Source organism: Equus quagga, chromosome 5 (assembly GCF_021613505.1).
Source record: "Equus quagga isolate Etosha38 chromosome 5, UCLA_HA_Equagga_1.0, whole genome shotgun sequence".
NCBI classification, from domain to species: Eukaryota; Metazoa; Chordata; class Mammalia; order Perissodactyla; family Equidae; genus Equus; species Equus quagga.
In genome coordinates this window covers 130077428-130097807 of record NC_060271.1, presented here as the reverse complement: position 1 = coordinate 130097807, position 20380 = coordinate 130077428, and the positions used below count along the sequence as shown (strand labels likewise).

Below are 20380 nucleotides of genomic sequence, written 5' to 3'. Positions count from 1 at the left end.
AGGCCAGCGCAGAGTTTTAAAGCCCTTCATGTCTAGAGAAGAAACACGGATTCTCTGGCTGCATTTGTCATTCGCTGAATATGCTGCCCCAGTTTCCCTTTGCTATTCTTTCTGAAACTTGGGTGAGCGCTGGTTTTTCTCTCTTAGGGTCTCTGGCCGCTCCAATTCTGGTTCTGGCTCTGTGAAAGGGTCTTCCCCAGGGTGGCAATCCACTCTACTAAGAAGGGTGGGTGTGGGTGGCGTATAAGTCGAATTGCATCCCCCGAAAAGATATGCTGAGGTCCTAACCCCCAGCACTTCAGAATGCGGCTTTGTTTGGAAATAGGGTCGTTGCTGATGTAATTAGTTGAGATGAGATCTTACTGGAGTGAAGTGAGCCCCTCATGCAGTATGACTGGTGTCCTTAAGGGGAGGAGAACAGAGGGAGGACGTCATGTGACCACAGAGACAGAGATGGGAGCCGTGCACCTCCAGGCCAACGAGTGCCAGGGATGGTGGGAACCACCAGACACTGGAAGGGGCCCGGACGGCTTCTTCCCGACAGTTTTTGGAGAGCATGGCCCTGCCGACACCTTGTTTTTGAACTTGTCGCTTCCAGAACTGGGAGAGAATAAACTCCTGTTGTTTGAATCCACCCACTTTGTGGGGCTTTGTATGGCAGCCCTAAGAAACGGATACAGGCATCAACGCGTTCTTCATCTTTCCGAGTTTGGTGAAAGCTTCCTGGGCTTCTGGCGCTGAGGAAGTCACGGCTGTAGGACTGAGACTGATGCAAGGAACGCTTTTGGGGTCTCTTGATCTTGGCCAAGCAAACAAATAGACTAGACAACCACACAAATAGATACGGCTTAATTTTTTAAAATGCAGGATTATAAAGATAATCTGCATTCAGGAGAGCTTCCCGTTATATTAATGACAGCCACTACTTATTGAGCTTTTTGGGGTGCTAGGTACTACACTTTTTCAAGCCTTTTTTTGTATTTATGATGTCATTTAATTCTTAAAACCCAGAGGATGGTTGTTATAATGTCTGTTGCACAGATGTGAACAAGACGCCCAAGCAGACGAAGGAAGCTGCTTAAGTCATATAACTAATAAGTGACAGAGGCGGGATCCGTCCCCAGGCCTGCCTGACCCCAGACCCCAGGCTCTTTAGCCAATCCCAGTGCCGCCACCTGTGACACAGCAAGGGAACTTAATTTCTATTTGAAATTTGGTTAGATATTATACAAAGAATATTATATCAACAAATTAGAGGGGCCGGCTCCGTGGCTGAGTGGTTAAGTTCGCTCACTCCGCTGCAGCGGCCCAGGGTTCAGATCCTGGGACATGGCACCGCTCGTCAGGCCACGTTGAGGTGGCGTCCCACATGCCACAACTAGAAGGACCTGCAACTAGGATATACAGCTATGTACGGGGGGGTTTGGGGAGATAAAGTAGAAAAAAAAAAGTGTTATTAAAAAAAAATTAGAAAGAAACAGGTTTCACAGTCCTTCTGCCACCAGACATTCCTGGTGTCTGCCGCTTGCTGGGCACCGTGATGCTCAAATCCTGGGATAACAATGACAGAAACTGCCTCTGTTCTTAGGTCACTCACGCCTCCTTGGCAAACTGACCAAAGTGCTTCATTCCAGACCTTTTCTCTTTATCTGAATGATTTGTTCATAATGTAATATCATTTTGTATTATTTTCTTTTTTAGTTAATCGTATGACCACAGTGTTTATGCTTGTTATTAATGTCTGATTATTTATGGCAGCCTAACACATAGGATTCGTCTGAGTGGATTATCATGATTCACTCAGTTCCTTAATGTTGAGCCTCTAGTGTCTTATCCTCTTTCGCCATCAAACCCTTGGAGAGCGGCAGGATGCCGCGGTGAGCGCCTGGCTCCCGAGGCCCAGCTTACCTGGTGGTCAGGGAAAACCCTTTCTGAACTTCTCTTTGCTTCCATTTCCTCGCTTGTAACATGGCAATGGAAATGATAGCACTTCCAGTCGAGGCCGTGAGGGTTAAGCATTGTGAGCAATTTCTGTACTTGGCCCAGTGCCTGCTCGTAAATGCCCATCAAGAGCGCGGCAGCAAACCCGTGTGCTCCCAGAGAACTTTGTCTTCCTGGAAAATGGCTTTAAAATAAAATTCTAGGAGTTGAAATACAGAATCTGAGTTTTTGAACGCTTCTGTTGCTTTCAAAATTTATTGCTAATTTCCTTTCCAAGAGGGTTATCCAATTTTCTCTCCCTCCAGTGTGTGAGCATTTTGATCACACCTGATTTCTGGTGGCAGCATTTGTTCTTGTCATTGATATTTTTAAAAATTATTTGTTTGTTGAGGTAACATTGATTTATAACATTTTATAAATTTCAGCTGTACGTGATTATATTTCACCTTCTGTATGGACTACATCGTGTTCCCCACCAAAAGTCTAGTTGCCATCTGTCATCATACACGTGTGCCCCTTTACCCCTTTACCCAACCCCGTTTCCTTTCCCCCGGTAACCACCAATCTGTGCTGTCTCTATGCGTTTGTTTGTCGTTGTTTTTATCTTCTATTTATGAGTGAAATCATATGGTGTTTGACTTTCTCCCTCTGACCTATTTCACTTAGCATAATACCCTCAAGGTCCATCCATGTTGTCGCCAGTGGCAAGTTTTCTTCTTCTTTATGGCTGAGTAGTATTCCATTATATAGATACCACATCTTCATATGCACCCCGATGTTCATTGCAGCATTATTCACAACAGCCAAGACTTGGGAACAACCTAAGTGCAGATGAACATTTTAATGTATATATTAGCCATAAAATGTTGCATCACAATTGTTTTAATCATGGTTTCTTTAGGAATTATTGAGACTGAACATATTTCCTCTCATGTGTTTCTCAGCCTTTGGAGTCTTGGTGTTTGCTTCATGATTTGCATGAGATCTTTGGATACCATGTAAAGTAACTCCTTATCACCCGTGTTTTCTTAAATTGTTTTCTCAATTTGTTTTTCCTTATATTTTGGTTCTATCGTCCTTTGCTGTGTTTTGGCAACATGTAGCTGAGAGGGTAGGCCTCATTCACAGGGCCTGCTGTAAGGGGCATCTTACAGGTTTGACCAAGTTTGGGGTCCAGAATGCTGATGATGGCAATAATGACAACTAGTGTTTATTGAGCAATTACTACATGCCAGGCTTGTGAGAGGGATTTTCCATTCTTCATCTCATTTAATCATCATACACTTCTTATTAGGTCCTATAGATCCACAGTCCCTTATCTGAAACTCCTTGGGGCCACGTGTATTTTGAAGTTCATAGTTTTTTGACTTTTGGAAAAGTAACATGGTACACGTACAACATATCCTCTAACAACTTTAACAGGCTGTTGTGGGGTTACTGTGTTTGCGTCCCCCCCAAATTCATTTGTGGAAGCCCTAACCCCTGGTGCACCTGTATCTGGAGATCCCAGTCCACGTGCCCAGGCTGGGCCTTCCTCCTCCTGGCTGCATTTCTCGTCTTCCTTTGCCCATTCTAGCCTCTCATCTCAAACAGGGTACCAGTTCAGGTGTCTGTGCATATGCTATCTGTGATGTGTGTGTGTGATGTGTGTACACATGCATGTGATGGGTGTGCATGTGATGGGTGTGGTGTGTATGTGTGATGTGTACATGTGATGTGTGGGCATGTAATGTGACTGTGTGCATGTATGTGTGTGCACATGACGTGTGTGCGTGTGATGCGTGAGCACGTGATATGTGTGTGCAGGTGCTAGTGACCAGAGTGGGGTGGTTGGGTGACAGTGGATCAGGAGGTGGACAGAGTTCAGGGAAGCATCAACACAGTTGATCAGAAAGAGCCTTGTCTTGGTCCTTCTATTCTGCTCCTGCTCACAGACCTATGGTTTAACTGCTTCTGGACACTCAAGGGGAAAATGGCCATTTCTCTCTTGGCGCAGGCCTCAAAGCTTCAGGAGCAAGGGTGGTCATACCAAGTGGGACTCAGCCGCGTGCAGGTAATAGAGAGAACCAAGGCCTGCGGTGAAACGGAGGGAGCCTGCCCCGACAAAAAGAATGGAATCCAACTCTCTTCTAAGCTTGTGCTTGCCAGAGCGTGTCTGCAGCCCTCGTCCTCTGCTGCAGGTAGCCCAGCGCCATTTCCAGGTGGGTCACACATCCGTCATCCCGCCGGCTGCCCCTGCCGCCTCATGTCAGGCAGTCACGCAGGCCAGAGGCTAGGAGAGGGAAGCTAGTGACCCCTGGCTTTCCAGAGCCTACAGAATACTTCCGTTAGTGTGAACAGCTGCTCCGCTACAGGGAGAGAGTGGGAAATTCTGCTCCAGCTCATGTGATAGAACAATGCCATCAGCTTCAGGAGCACTGTCATTTACCATTTGTGGAAATTCTTAGGACATCTGAGCCCACAACCTATGCACACCAAACTACAGAAGAATGTGTGGACTTCCAGGATGGCAGAAAAACAGCAATAATACTAATGGTAATGACAATCACAACAAGAAGAACGCCAGTGAAAATGTACTATTTATTATGCACCAGGCCCTGTGCTAAGCACTTTAATCCTCAAACAACACTGGGAGATGGGGACTCTTCATCCCCATTATACAGATGAGGAGCTGAGGCTAAGAGGCATAGGTGACTTGTCTGCAGTTACACGGCTGGTAAGTGGCAGAGCTGGGGGTCAGGCTGACTGCTCAGCTTGAATGATTAGTGACGAGCTTGCCAGTCTGAATGCGAGGTGACAGGGCGCTCCATCACTGTGTGCTGGGTTCAGCCCTCTGTTTCATTCAGGTTGGGGGCTCTGGGGGCTCCCCAGAGCCTGAAGCTGTACCCATTGGGGTGGGTCTCAGGGGCTCCCGCAGGTGACAGCTCCATGCGGTAGGGCTCTCGACACAGGTTGCTGAGGGCTTCCAGGAAGAGTTTCCTGAAGGAGGACGACACGACGTTGTACAGGACGGGGGTCACTGCTGAGCTGACGTAGAAAAGCGTGTTGGTCACCAGGTAGAAGTAGTGATAGAAATCGTAGAGTGTGCTGGAAGAGAACCCCAGAAGGTGTAGTTAGAGGACCCGTCACCTGCTCACAGCGTCCTCCCCTTTCTGCTGGAGCACGCCTCCCTCCTCCGGAGGGCGAGGGGAGGAAGGCCTGTTTTCTGCATCAGGAAGCACAATGTGAATTCCGTAATGTTGCACCAACACCAGCTGCCCTTGGCCGTGCACTCCGCCCGGCCTCTGTGCGTCCCTCTTCCGGGTGCAGTTCCCAGTCCCTTGCACAGTGAAGGGCACGTGTGCCGACTGACAGGCCCATCGTCCAGCCCGCTGAGACACTGGGAGCCTTGTGCTGCTGGGTGTGGTGAAGGAGAGGTGGCTTCACTAAGAGGAGAAAGTCTTTGTGAGAAGCCACGCCCCTTGTCACAGAGATTCTCTGCAGTGGGAAGGGCTGTGCCTGTGCACGTGTATGCACAGGTGTGTGTAAGGGGCACTAGCAGCTTCCAAGAATGAAGCGTCTGTTGACACGGCTATTTCCTTGGAGGCCACATGGGATTTCTCTTCTCTCGGATGTTTGACTGCCACTTATGATGAGGGGCATAGTGATTTCCAAAAGGAAGACAATGGATCCTCTCTTCTCCAACTGTGTCATGAAAAGGGCATGCATGGTCTGGTCTGCTAAAGGCCTTTGTTAGCTCATGGAATCACAGCTCCGGGTCTTCCTCCCCGAGGAGACCTTGTAATAAGATGGCTGTCGCCCCTACCCCCTACCCCAGGCCTGTAGGCTGCTCTCCATCCTGCAGTCAGGATGCCCATAGCCCTAACTACCACTTACACGGCCTTACCAGTTCAGAGAGGTCTCGAGATAGTGCTCTGTTCCACACCCCCAGCCGGGAGATTTTGAGATAACAGACTTGGCAGGACCAGCTAGAATGGGGGCCAGAGTTCCAGAGGACCCAGCAACTGGGGGTCCCTCTGGAGATCAAAGGAAACCCCAGGCCCAGCCCGGGTCCCCCTCCCTGTGCCAGGGCTCTTCTACCACACTCACTCGGTCCACTTGTCATCAGAGACATAGCAGTACATGAGCCTGCGGGCGTGGTACGGCAGCCAGCAGACGACATACACGGCCACGATGGCTCCTGCAGCACAATTAGGGGGAGACAGACGGCGACAGACGGAGAACAAACAGACTCTCAGTTATGCCACCTCGGGGGAGGACGATGCCCGAGGTGACAACAGCATTTCCCTGGAACTCGTTCCTGGATTCCAGGAGTTGGAAGGGAACTCTGAGGTTACCTGATACATTCCTATCTGGATCTGTCCCCAAGCCCGGTGTTACCCTGTCCTCTGAGTGAATGTCCACTTTAACCCTGACTGGAAAACGACATGCTTCTAGAACCTTCTATAACATCTATAACCTCCTCCTAGCCACTGGAATAGACTCCCAGCTCAGGGCTAGATATTCCCACCTGGTTGTCTAACTGCATTGACAACAGAACTTAAATGTCTTTCTGCCTTATAAAGCCGTTATATATATTTTTAAAAAGCCTACCCCTTTTTCTGATAGCTTGATGGCACCACCATCCATCGATCACTCAGGTCATAGGCCAAAGAGTCTTCTTATTTTTCCATTACCCACTAGATCCAATTTATTAAAAAGCTCCTCCTTAGCATCTCTTCTCTTGGTTCCTCCCTCCTCACCTCCACAGCCCCCGTGTCTCCTCTCCACTGGACTGTGACACCAATCTCCTAATTGACCCTTTTGTCTCTAACCTTCTACCCCCTCCCTTCCCTCCTCCTACTCCTGCCCTGACTGGCAAACCCATTCTCTAGTCCTGTGTGGCCCCTGGACCAGCAGCATCAATATCAACTGGGAGCTGATTAGAAATGCAGAACCTTGGGCTCACCCTAGACCTGCCGAATGAATTAGAATCTCTGCGCTGGGCCCAATGGTCTGTGTTTCAAACTCTCCACATCATTCTGATGCACACAGAAGTTTGAGAAGCATTGTATAGCCCACCCTCCAAAGACTACTGAGCACAGCGTATCTCAGGAGCAAATCTCCCATCATTTCCGGGCGAGACACTTTCAGTGACTGCCTGTTGTCTGTGGAAGGAAGTCTAGGCACCTTCGTGTGCTACTTTGGTTACTTGTCACATCACATCGCACTTAGCTCTTACATTTCTGTCCCATGCACCAGACCATGGCTTTGAGAGCAGAGACCCCCGACTCTTACTCGCCCCTCCCAGACCTTAGCAGGTGCCTGGATTACAACGGTGCATGGGGAGACCTCTGTTTTCCTGCGCCATTTAAGTTTCCCTTACAAGGCCAAGTTTGCCCAGATACTTACAAAAACAAACCGATCAATGCTGTAGGAGGGAGAGTGAAGAGATGGTGGGGAAATGGGTTTGGGGACCGAGCCAGTCTGAGTCCACAATTCCCTGTCTGCAGGTCCTTAGCTATAACTACTCCCTGTATTCGTCCATATGGCCCGACTCCCTGAAAAGTAGCCGAGTATCTGCCTGTCCATCTATACCACTCCCTGGAGCAGGTAGGGTTTCGTATACAGAATTCCCATTCTTTCCTTTAATGATACCGCTGACCCTTGCGGAAGCCTGTTGGTGGTTGTACAGTTTCCCCGGGACCTGGAGAAAAATGAGGGCTAGGGAGAGGTAGTATTTGCTCAGGGTCACTTGGCCAGGGATTGGCGGAGGCAGCCCTGGAGCCCGGACCCTTCCTCTCAGGGCTGTTACCGAGCACTTAACTGAGAACCTGGATGCTGTGCTGAAGGCTGCGGATCCGGCGGGCGTCCTTGTGTCTCACCAGGCTGGCCTGGCCCCCCAGGGAGAGTGACTTCCTCTCCTGACTCACTAGCTCCACGTGGCTTGGGGAGGGGCTGCCTGGGGCAGAAGTGGATGGCACCTGGGAGCAGAGGGCCACCAGGTGGCTCACGGTGACCCCGTTCAGGAAAGCAGTTAATGCCAAGGGGAGCACGAAGGACACCAGCACGTTCACCTGTAAGGTAATCCAAGGGTTACAGACGTGACACTCCGGTCATCAGGCTGTGCCCACGGGCCCAGGAATCTGCAGCAGCAGGAGAGGGGGGCGACAGCAGGGTTACAAGATAAAGGTGAGAAAATTCTCAGCAAGTAGGGAGAGTGCAATGAAAATAGAAGAGAAACAATCAAAACATTGAGGATTAGTTTAGGACACTCATCATCTAAACAACAGCAGTTCTAGAAAGAAAAAGAATAGAGAAAACAGAGGGGATGAAATTATTTTTTTAAAAAAAAAATTCAAGAAGATTTTCTCAAAATTCAGGACTACGAGTTTCTAGGTTGAACAGCTGCCTGGGGGCCCTGAATTATGGATGAAAATAAATCCGAATCAAGGCACATTTTTCATGACTCTTAGTGCCCTGGGGATAAAGAGGAGATCTTCAAAGCTTCCAGGGAGATGAAACAGAGTGCTTACAAAGCATGGGGACCAGAACAGCATTAGACTCTGTCACAGCAACAGTGGAAGCTGGAAAGTGATGGAGCATTGTTTTACGGTTTGTGAGGGAAATGATTTCCATCTTAGAATGTTATGCCCAGCCATATTATGACAGATGTGAGGACAAAATGAAACACTTTCAGACATGCAAATCTCCATTTTTTACCTTCTATAGACCTTTTCTCAGGTCACAGGAGGCTACAAGAGCATATGTTCCAGCAAAATAAAGTTAAAAATAGGGTCTCTAACAGAGGAACAGAGCGATGGAACGGACCTCTCGGGATGCCGGCTGTGCAACCAGTTAGGCTGGGGCAGAAGAGAGGGCTCCAGGGATGCCTGAACACTAGGAGAGGACACCAGTGGATTATCTGATGAGTCTGAACATATTGAAATAGCACACTTCCAATAGAGAAGGAGAAAATGAGTTAGAAATAGCTATAGAGGAAACCAAGCAAATGAAACAAAAGGCTATTCATTATTAACTGCAAGGAAAGCAAAGGCAATATTGGAAAGGAAATACAATAAAATATATGATGTGGCTCATCTGTGCAGAAGGTTGACATAGTCACAATAATATAAACACTGAACATCAATCTAACTAATACCGGGATATCATTATACTGGAAGGATGGTGAGAGGAAGTGTGTGTGGACGTGGGACGTGAGTGTCAGACAGCGAACTGCTCATCTTCCACAGTTAAGACAGTGGATAAAATTTACAACTGAGAAATAGAGCAGGCATGTTCTTTGGAAATATGGAGGCAAAGAGTGGCAAGAGTTGAGAACGGATGGTAGCTGCCTCTAGACTAGAGAATACAGCTTAGAGTGTGGAGTGGGGAGGGGGCAGCTATTTTACATTATAACCCTTGTATTATTGTTCGACATTCTTTGACTTATGAAAAACAAGTTTATATATCTTTTGTAAAAATGTTTAATTTTTAAAATTCAAAATATAGGTGTTATAGGGTTTTTCCTCCTCACTTCCTTCCCTTTGCAAACATTTTAAAAAACTGAACAACATTTTAATAGCACTTTAAAATCAGTACAAAATATCTGAATTGGGTGCTGCACCTTTTGAAGGAGTTATCATTCGTGATTTTTACATCTTAATGCATGCTCACAGATCAGCAACACCAACAGAAAATAAGACTGTACACGACAATCATTTTAGTTTTTGCAGAACCAAATAGATTTTTATCAATGACAACATAGTACTACCAAATTGTAACTTTAAGACCAGCCAAGACAGAAATTGAAGGTAAAAATATATTCATAAGTTAGTAATTACTCGTTGGAATTTTAAAATACTTCTGGAAAAACTATACAGATTTTGTACTTTCAAAAACTATGAGCAATTCTCTCAGCCAAAAAACACTGATTAATACAGACAATGAATCAACTCAATGATCAGACATTAAAAAAAAGGTGGAAAAAATAATCCTAATTTGAGTCTGGTTATTTTGTTGTGTTAATTTAGACTGTATGTCTCAAGATAAACATTTTTTAATGCACTATTTTTTGAAAAATGCTGTTTCACTGAAAGAACTCACTACATATAATGCCAAAGGCTTGCCCCTGGAGCATTTCATGGCTTTCATTGTATTGGTCAGTCTGCACCAAGTAAAGTAAACTATGCTAGTGGCATATTCACAACATATACCTCGCTTGACACTTTTCCCCCCCAAACCTAACTCTGCAATAGGTACAGCCTGGAAGCCACTACCCCAGTCTGTGAGAAGTGGAGGAACTGACTACTAGGTATTCTGAGCATGTGGTTGCTGGTTCATTGCCATGGCCACACAGGGTGCAGCAGAGAGCTGCACAGTCAGGCCTGAGGTGGGACCAGCCGTGCACTGACTATCCCGCCTGATAATTCTGCTACAGCTCAGAACCCCGTGGAGGCTGCTGGGAGGCAGATGAGTGTCCCATGCTGCTCTGTGGCTGTGATGTGCTTGGGCCATCATTGGGGCAGGCAGCATGTGGACTGGACCACTGAGGTCTGAGGTCATGGTTAGTCCACCTGATGTAGTGGTAAGGGGAGCAGCTCCCACTGTCGTGAGTGGGGCCCCTGCTTCCTGCTGCTGTCTAGAGTTCCTGCGTGACAAGCTCCATTCTGCTACTGGTGGGTTTGGCGGGGGGGGGGGGGGGGGGGGGGGGGTATTTATTTTATTTTTATTTATTTATTTTTTGGGTGTCCTTTATCCAGGTCCGGATTTGGGTAAGGAATTTGACAACCTGCAAAAATGTCTGCTATAGAAAGTGGATTTTTAAAAATTAGGGCTCCTGCCTTGCTGGTTCTGAGTAATTCTCTTCATAGGGACTGTGGTAAGCAACTTCTGAAGCAAGCGGAATGTTTTCTTATCGGGTTTAACTTTACGTTTTTCCATATTCTTGTGAAGGCTGCGGTTGGTATATATATTTCTTCTGAAATCCCTCATTAATGTTGAATGTTCAGGCCTCGCTATTATATCCACACAAAATCCCATTACACCTTCTAGCTTGTTATGGGGCTAAAGATGGCAAGTTTTGATGATCATAAAAAAGCAGAAGCCTGGGGTGGGTCATAAAATCTATATTTTTACAGGTTCCCCAGATAATGCCAAACTAGTAACGTTTGCTCACCACTCCCACAAGAGTGGGAGGAGCATAGACTGTCAGAGTTAATTTTGTCTGTGGGTTGCACACACAGACAGCAACACAGCATACAGGTCTAGGCACATGGTACATAGGTCTGGAACTTTCCCACAGACTCACTCATTTATTCTTCACAGAGACTCTGCAATGTGGATAATATTTCTGAAATGCAGAAAGGAGTTGAGAGAGGTTAAAAAACTTGCCTAAGGTCACACAGCTAGCACGTGGTGGCTCCTGGCCCAACTCATATCTATCTGGTCCCAAAGGAACCTGCTTTACAGCCCGCACGTGCTTCCCTGGACCGAACTGAATCGAGAAATGTGAACGCGGCTCGCAGGCTCCCCCTCGCAGGCTCCCCTTCGCAGTTCTGCGTTTGCTCAGGGGCACCCTTCGGGGGCGTATCCTCCCGGTTCTGGAGGTTCCCAGAGAGGAGGCGCTCGCCAACTAGGCAGGTCGCCCGGTCTCAAATCTGGACTTCTCTTAATGCTTCCCCTTAACCAAGTCTCTCCCCAAGACCTCTGTAAAGTGGGGCAATGAGACCCAACTTTCGGGGCGGTCTCGAGTATTAGAGGTGAAATCCCTGCCCGTCCGCTCCCCGTCCCCGCCCCCCCCCCCCCCCCCCCCCCCCCCCCCCCCCCCCTCCCGTACCTGGATGAAGACCTGGAGCGTGGAGCGGCTCACCAGCACGGTGCACACGCGCGAGGCGGGCTCCGGCTCCCCGCCCGCCGTCTCCAGCTCGTGCTTCTGCCCCATGATGATGGCCATGGGCAGGGCGAGGCCGAGCGAGGCGGCCCAGACGAGCGACAGCAGGCGGCGGGTCCTGCGCGGCGTCAGCAGGCGGCGGGCGCGCAGGGGCTGGCACACGGCCAGGCAGCGCTCGGCGCTCAGGCTGGCCACGCTGAGCACCGTGGCGTAGGTGCCCAGCTCGCGCACGAAGTAGTAAGTGCGACAGCCCAGGTCGCCGAAGACCCAGGGGTAGTGGAACCACACGAAGTTGTAAAGCTCCACGGGCGCGCTGACCAGCAGCAGCAGCAGGGCGGAGAGCGCCAGGCTGAGCACGTGGGAGCGCAGGCGCCGCGGGGGCCCGGCGCGCCCCTTCAGCACCACGTGCACGGACAGCGCATTGCCGGCCGTGCCCAGCGCGACGATGAGCGCGTAGAGCGCGGTGAACAGCACCTTGGCCCAGAGGCGCGTGTCCACGCCCAGCCGGGCGTCCAGGCTCAGCGCCGGGCCCGGACTGGGCCTCGGGGGCTTCGGGCTGCTGGTCTCCATCCCGCTCCCGCGGCTGCGCTCCCTCCCTCTCACTGCCCGGAGACCGGGCGACCTGCCCAGTTGGCGAGGGCCTCCAACTCTCTGGGAACCTCCAGAACCGGGAGGACACGCCCCCGAAGGGTGCCCCTGAGCAAACGCGGGACTGCGAGTGGGAGCCTGCGAGCCGCGTTCACATTTCTCGGTTCAGTTCAGTTCAGGGAAGCACGCGCGGGCTGTAAAGTAGGTTTCTTTGGGACCAGATAGATATGAGTTGGGCCAGATGCCACCACATACTAGCTGTGTGACCTTAGACAAGTTTTTTAACCTCTCTCAACTCCTTTCTGCATTTTAGAAATATTATCCACATTACAGAGTCTCTGTGAAGAATAAATGAGTGAGTCTGTGGGAAAGTTCCAGACCTATGCACCATGTGCCTAGGCCTATGTGCTGTGCTGCTGTCTGTGTGCAACCCAGAGACAACTGCCCAAGAATTTGCCAACGTTTCAACAGTTTTTAGCTGTTATTCTTTTTGCTAAAGGGCTGTTTCAAGGCTGCACTTTTATCCTTGAGGAACTCTGTCCCTGGCAGATGCATCCTCATGGTATCATGCTCTCCCCGTCCTTCAAGGATGTCACTCTCATAGAGCAGCAGGAGAAAGTGAAAAGAAATGTGTTCAACATGTTTTAAAACCTTTCACTGGGCTCTTTCCTACACTGTCATAAACGCCAGCACCTCAGAGCTACGAGGCCCTTGCAGAGGCCTCATCCCCTCCTTAGAGCCCCTGGTGTTTTTTGGGGCAGAACCAGGTCTCGTGACCTTCTGTCTCCAGCCGAGTTGCAGTTGCCCAGTGATCGTGTAATCTTCCATCTGCATGGGTAACCACACAGTCATGTTGGGCTAGGGCCTCAACATATGGATTTTGGAGGGACACAATTCAGTCCATAACAAGGATTCCATACCTATGAGTTTTAGCCAAATTTTCTTTGAAGCAAATAACCAGTATTAATACATTTTTAACATTTTACTGGGTTTCATGTAGCTCCATAAGGCCTGTAGGACCTGGGAGAAGGCAAGTTCCTGCTTCCCTCGGAAGAGTCCTCCAAGTCCTTCGTCTTCTGAGGGCCAGGCTGGGCCAGTGGACAGCACATGGGGTGGAGACGGAGGACGTGAGGACAGGCCTTGGCTCTAGCTGTGTGTCTCAGGCAAGCCATCAGTCTCCCTTAGTCTTAGTTACTCACCTGACAAGGAAGGGTGATAATATTTCAACCTGTTTTTCTTACCGTTTAGGTTAGAGTGCTGAGCAGATAGGAAGCATCTGAATTGAAGTCCCCAGGCTGTCACTACAGGAAGTTAAGCCTTTAACTCCTACACAGCAGGGAAGCTCAAAGAAAAGGGGGGCAGTCTCTGGTTTTTCATTTGTGGCACCATATGGGGTGGGACTGTGTGTCAAAGATATGAAAGAGGTATTGTTGTCTTTAGGACAGCTCAAGATGAGCATCCTCTGTCATGTGGAAAGAGGAGAATTTCTTTTGTATCTTCTGTGGATGGTCCTCTCCAGCCAGATCAGAGGAGGCCTGCAGAACGTTCAATGTGTAGAGCAGTTAATGTGGAAGGGAGGGAGAGTCAGCCCCACCGACTCCCCCAGCGGGCTCCCCCTGCAGAGGTGTGCAGAGGGCTCGGGATTCCTGTCTTCCCCCTGGGGACCAGAGCAGACTGACTGGCTTGCCTCTGGCTGTAAATCTCGTTCATGGTCCCCCTAACCTGAAACCCTTCCCAGGGAGTGACTCCGCGTGTGGATGCTTGAGCCTAGAGCTTGCTTCTTCAGTACCCAAGAGAACGTAATTTTGCCTCTGTATAAAGACAAAACCTCGCTTCTGTTAGGACTGGTTTCGACCTGTATCGGAAGACTCTGACCCTTGTTATCTTCCACCGTCTATGGTAAAATCAAACCTTAGCTTTCCTGTTTTACCACAGGTCAGACTAAATTACTCCATCTTTAATGGGGTAGCAAATAACTCAGAACCGGTCAGTGTCGGAGGGCTCCACCACGTGTGGGCAGTTATGGTGGAGCAGCAGTTCTGAGTCCGGAGATGCCAGAGATGGAGGCATGCTCTGCTGTTGGCTGTCTGGGCAGTGAAGTGTTGCCAGGGCTTTCTGGCCAGGCCAGGGGGTCTCTGAGGCCAGGACTCTTTGCTTGCTTTTTGTGCCCAGGTTCCTAACTTTCTTGCCTGTTGCATGCGAGACTCCATCAAAAGGGCTTCTGCCATGCACTGATTTGTGTCCCCCACAATTCCTATGTTGAAGCCCTAACCTTCAGTGTGACGGTATTTGGAGTAAGGAAGTAATTAATGTTGAATGAGGTTGTAAGAGTAGGTCCCTGATAGTTAGGATTAGTGTCCTTATAAGAGGAGACAGCACAGAGCCCCCCATGCCCACTCTCTCTGCCATGTGAGGGCACAGCAAGGAGGGGCTGTCTGCAGACCAGGCAGAGGTGCACCAGGAGCCCAACTGGCCGGTCCCTTAATCCTGGACTTCCAGCCTCCAGAACCGTGAGAAAACGAATTTCTCTTGTTTAAGCTTCCTGGTCTGTGGGATTGTGTTATGGCCCCCAAGCTGACTAAGACAGTATCCAATCCCTCTGCAGCTTTTGGTCCTGATGCCAACAAATGACCTGGAGAGATTATTTGCCACTTTAACCTTGGGGAAAAAAGACAGTTAATTCCCTGTCCCCCTCACTCCAGGAGTGAGTCATGGTAGGATTTTCTGACTCAGCGGAACAGAGTTTACCTTCACGGGAACAACAGGGAGTCATTGTGTGTGCGTGTGTGTATGTGTGAGAGAGAGAGACAGAGAGACTCAGAAAGACACACACACACAGGTCTTCCCTTCATTTTTCCCTCTCTAGATCCGCTCTTCCCCACTCTGCTGTGAGCTCTCTGGCCTCTGGCTGGGTTCAGCCAGTGGTAGAGGATGAGAAAGTGTGAGGAGAGAGAGTTCGAGGTACTTATTCCTCTGACTTCCTCCCCGCTGTATCACCATGGACAGGCCCACACCCTTGACACCTTCAGCCAAAGGTCCTGCAGGATGACCCTCTCCTCCGGCTACTCTCTCAGTGTATTAGTCTTCTGTGGCTGCTGTAACAAATTACCACAAACATAGTGGTTTAAAACAATGCAAATTAATTGACTTATAGTTCAGTAGGTCAGAAGTCCAACACAGGTCTCACTGAGCTAAAATCAGGGTGTTGGCTGGGTGCATTCCTTCTGGAAGTTTCAGGGGCGAATCTATTCCATTGCCTTTCCAGATTCCAGAGGCCACCAGCGTTCCTTGACTCATGGTCCCCTCCTCCATCTTCAAAGAGTCAGGCTGAATCCCTCTCACACTGCTGTCTCTGCTTCTCTTCCGCCTCCCCTTCCCCTTTTAAAAACCCTGTGATTATATCAGACCCACCCGGATAAACACGGCAAGGGCAGAGGCTGCAGTGAAAGGGGGTCATGTCAGGCATGCTCCAAGCTCTGAAGTGGTGGGAGAAGAGGGTCTGGGGTAACGATTCAGGTTATTGTTTGGAGATCATCCAGGATAGTCTCCCTATTTTAAGGGCAGCTGGCTAGCAACCTTAATTCCCCTTTGCCGTGCAGTGTGGTGGAAGATGTAAGGAAATCTGCCTAAGGTAACACGTTCTCGGGTCCTGGGGCTTAGGACACAGGCACCGTGGGGGCCGGTATCCTGCCTCCCACACCCGGGCTCAGGTCGCTGCTCCCTCCCTCTCTCCTTGACCCAAGGATGGCCTCAGCACCTCCTCTTCCTGGCCCTGTTGCCTCACCAGCCACTGCTGGCCTTCCTCAACCCTGCCCGTGTCCTTGTGAACAGTCCCTTTATTAGGGCCTCCTCGAGGATCCAGCTTGAGCATCCAGTCTGTTTTCTACTGGGACCTTAGTGGATGTAGTGTGTGTGCATGATGGACTGTCATCCAAAATATGCACAAACTCTAAAATCTCAGCAATAAGAAAACAACAACTCGATTAAAAAATGGACCAGAGGCCTGAACAGACACCTCAACAAAGAAGAGACACAGATGGCAAATAAGCCTATGAAAAGATGCTCCATATCATATGTCATCAAGGAAATGCAACCAAGCGATACCACTCCACACCTATCAGAATGGCCAAAATCCAGAACGCTGACAATAACAAATGTTGGTGAGGATGTGGAGCAACAGGAACTCTCATTCATCACTGGTGGGAGTGCAAATGGTACAGCCACGTTGGAAGACAGTTTGCTGGTTTCTTACAAAACTAAACATACTCTTCCTGTCTGATCCAGCAATCACACTCCTTGGTATTTATCCAAAGGAGTTGAAAAACATGTCCGCACAAAAACCTACACACAAATGTTTATAGCAGCTTTATTCATAATTGCCAAAACTTGGAAGCCACCAAGATGTCCTTCAGTAGATGAATGGATAAACCAACTGTGGTACATCCAGACAACAGAGTATCATTCAGCGCTAAAAGGAAATCAGCTGTCAAGCCCTAAAAGACATGGGGGGAAGGAGAGATGACTAGGTGGCGCACGGAGGATTTTTAGGGCAGTGAAACTACTCTGTATGGTCCTGCAGTGGTGGATACATGTCATCACACATTTCTCAAAACAACAGAATGTACAACACCAGGAGAGAATCCTAATGCAAGTGATGGGCTTATGGGTGATAATGATGCGTCAACGTAGGTTCATCCGTTGTAACAAATGTATTAATCTGGTGGCAGGTGGTGGTGGGGAAGGTTGTGCGGGTGAGGGAGAGAGAGTATATGAGAACTCTCTGTACTTTCAGATAAATTTTTCTGTGAACCTAAACTGCTGTAAAAGAATGAACTTTATTAATTAAAAAAAAAAAAGCTTGATGTGACTTTTTCCCCATGCTGTGTCCTCTCCACTGTGCGATGTCCTGTTGGAGCTGAAGACGACTAAGGCCGGGACTGTGTCAGAGGGGTCCCTCCAGTGGCTGAGACAATGAGATGTAAACTCACCAGGACCAGCCCTCCCCTGGCACCCTCTAAGTGGCGAGCAAGGGGAGTGGACAGTGGCAACTCTCTCTGAGCGCCACCTCTTCCTGGCCAGGTGAGCCTCGGAGCCTGTTTCCTCTTCTGGGAAATATCCCCTAACCTTGAGAATGAGAGAGAGATGATGTGTGTGCGAAAAGCACTGGGCACATGGGGGAGCTCAGCAATGTCTGTCCCAACCTCATCCTTTCCCTCCCAACCTCATCCTTTCCCTCCCAGGTCAAAGGATGGAAAAGCCATGGAGAGATCACGGAAGGTTCCATGGAGGAAGGAGGTTTGGCCTGGGCCTAGAATGTGGGCAAATTTGAAAAAGAAGAAAGGAGGAGGAAGGCATTCCAGGCAGGGGTCAGCATGAGCTGGGGGAAGACGGGAAATGGGAGAATCACAGAGCTCTTGGGGGCTATCAGGTGACTCCCAGACTCCGGGCCTGGCAGCCGGGGGCAAAGGGGTGTCCTGCGGATGCTGCACCGCCAGGACACACAGGGGAAGTGTTTCAAGGGAAATTCAGCCTGGTGCTGGCCACAGTCCCTTGGGGCAGCGACAGAGTCCTCAGGAGATCTATTGCAGGAACCGTTAGAGTCCGCAGCTGACAGAAGTCCAAAATAAAACAGAGGCTCAATTTCTTGTCTGTAAAATGGAGCTCTTAATGCCTAACTCAAAGTTATTTTGAGGATTAATAGTTGCTGCTGCTTTTTGAGGGTCTAATACATGCCAGGCGTGGCGTCAAGGACTCTGGGTGCATGGCCTCAAGTATCCCCACCACAACCCTATGAGGGAGAGGCTCTATTTTTATCCCCGCGTTTCCCAGATAAGGACACGAAGGCTCTTAGAAGCTGAGTGAGTTGGCCTGAGTCAGAACAGCTTCTAAGGGGCAGAGTCAGACCCAGAGCCCGGGTCCGTGTGACTCAGATTGTGAGATTTAACTACCACGCAGAGCGTCTGGGAGCCCCGTCAACGCTCACGGCCCCATTCCTGGGTGCACCAGCCAAACCAGCACTGGCTCTCAGGGCCCAACATAGCAGCAAGACACGTGTCAGCCGGATGGCCCTGTCTCCGACCCCTGCTGCCAGCGGGGCTGGGAAACACGCTTTGGCCCGGAGCCCCCAGGACCACGCCCCCCGCCCCTTCCTACGGGAACCGCGGAGGCTGCACGCCCACTGCCCCTTACTAATCGATACTATGACACGTTCGGAGGTGCTCCTGCCTGTGCAGTACTGTGCTTCTATCAGATTTCTGGCTAAATCCTGACCGTGACCAGGTATAATTACTGCCATCTTATCACTCTGTTGTCAGGAGGTTCTTAAAATATCTTGGCAGCATGAATTAAAAATAGTAAGAATGGTGGTGACCCGGCTCAGCGGAAGCGTCCTAAGGGCTTGTTAATTTCCTCTTGCCCTGAAGCACATTTCAGGGCCTTGAGACCACGGGAGCTATTCCGGGGCGGGGCACCCGGCTGTGAGGCTGTGCGCAGCGCTCCCTCCCTGGCGCTCTCTGAGCTTTTCCAGGGTGAGGAAGGCAGGGCTAGGATCGCGGTGACCTGGGAACTCGGAGGCCTGGGATCGAGTTTCCCTCTGCTCCTTGCTAGATGCAGTACCTGGGGAACCGCTGAGCCCTGAACCTGTGAAAGGAGGGTAATAATGCCCATTGCATCAGATCAGACACGCCAGGCACCTTCCTGTATTCTTCCACCTCACTCCACCGCGACTCCAGATGATTCTTGGTCAGGGCCTCCTCTGGAGGAAGGAGGAAGAGGAGTGAAGACTGTGAAACTGGAAAAGGCCTGGCTGGGGAGGAGTTGGAGAACCAGAGAGGACCTTCACCCAGCCCACCGGGAGGAGTTGAAAGACGTCAAGAGGCGGTGGGTCTTAGCAGACAATTTGCAAACTACTACCAGACTGAAGCCCCTGCACCCACTCTTGCCTCTGCTCCCAGCCTCGCCCACAAACAGCCGGAGCTGTGTGCCCTCCCTCCCTCCCACCCTGCTGCAGGTCCCTTTAAAACCTGGGCTCATTGGAGCCCCGCCTCATCACCCCGAATCCAAGACCCCAGCAGAATCAGAATCAGATTGCAGAGCACTGTTTTTGAAGTCAACCCGGCCCTGCTTTGCCACTTGCCGCTTTGTAACCCAAAGGCAGTTCTTTAAGCTCCTATTTTCTGTTGGTAACCTTATAGGGTTGCTGTGCAAATTATACACCAGAATACAGCTTAAATGCTTAGCTTCCTGGTATGTGGGAAGTATTCAAAATTGGCAAGCTGTTGTGATGGCTGATGCTGCCAAGCGTGACGGAGATGGTGATGGCAGCCCACTGGGGGATGGGAAGCCCACTGAACCCAGCTTTCCAGACTCACGGACGTGGGTCGAGGCGTCTCAGAGGAATGGAGACTTGAGAAACAGAAAGAAAGGATTCTTTGTAGCTTTTGTGGGAACAAGCGGTGGAGTCGAAAGTGAGTGGATTACTGTCTGCACGGCCTTTGCAAGGTTCCCTCACCCAGCACAGGAGGTGGTGTCTCCCTCAACACCTCCTCCCGTCAATTCCCCTCTGGAGACAGATCTCTGGGGTTTCAATCCCGATTCTGTCCTTTAGAGCTGTGTGGCCTTAGAGAAGTTAGTCAGTCTCTGAGTTTTACACGTTGTACCTTAGAGAGGTGATGAAGAGAGAATGAACATAAATTCTGTCTGCCAATGGGGGTCATGCCCCCTCACCCAATCCCCCTTTCACCAAGTTTGTAGAAACTGGCCTCTGCTGGAGTCTCTGCATCTTTCAGGGCGCAGAAAGTGTCTCTGTGTTGTTTGTTAGCCAGTCCCCAGGTGAGAGAGGATTTGCAATTTAACACTCTGCTCTTTTCCTGAGCCTTGTGACTTGGCCGGGCTCCTGGGGTGTAAAGGGAAACCGCCTGCCCGGGACTCAGTGTCGTGGCCCAGCCTCCCAGCTCCTGAGCCGGCGAAATTAGCCACTGC

General features: G+C 49.9%; 1 protein-coding gene and 1 pseudogene across 1 annotated transcript; both read right to left on the bottom strand.

The window, feature by feature from the left end:
* Positions 1-4540: 4540 nt before the first annotated feature.
* On the bottom strand, positions 4541-12382 carry NTSR2 (neurotensin receptor 2). Its single transcript, XM_046662837.1, has 4 exons — positions 11759-12382; positions 7748-7997; positions 6031-6121; positions 4541-5028 (listed from the first exon to the last, which is right to left on the bottom strand). Exons 1-4 carry the CDS (start codon positions 12380-12382, stop codon positions 4767-4769), a joined length of 1227 nt encoding a protein of 408 aa, XP_046518793.1. The 3' UTR covers positions 4541-4766.
* Positions 10323-10998, bottom strand: LOC124240126 (cyclin-dependent kinase 8-like; annotated as a pseudogene).
* Positions 12383-20380: the final 7998 nt, after the last annotated feature.

Excerpts from the sequence above, each read along its gene's own strand:
- NTSR2 (XM_046662837.1), bottom strand. The coding sequence starts at position 12,382 with ATGGAGACCAGCAGCCCGAAGCCCCCGAGGCCCAGTCCGGGCCCGGCG. Across the intron at positions 7,998-11,758 it reads CGCTCCAGGTCTTCATCCAG|GTGAACGTGCTGGTGTCCTT; the intron begins GTACGGGAGGGG and ends ATTACCTTACAG. Across the intron at positions 6,122-7,747 it reads GCACAGCATCCAGGTTCTCA|GAGCCATCGTGGCCGTGTAT; the intron begins GTTAAGTGCTCG and ends ATTGTGCTGCAG.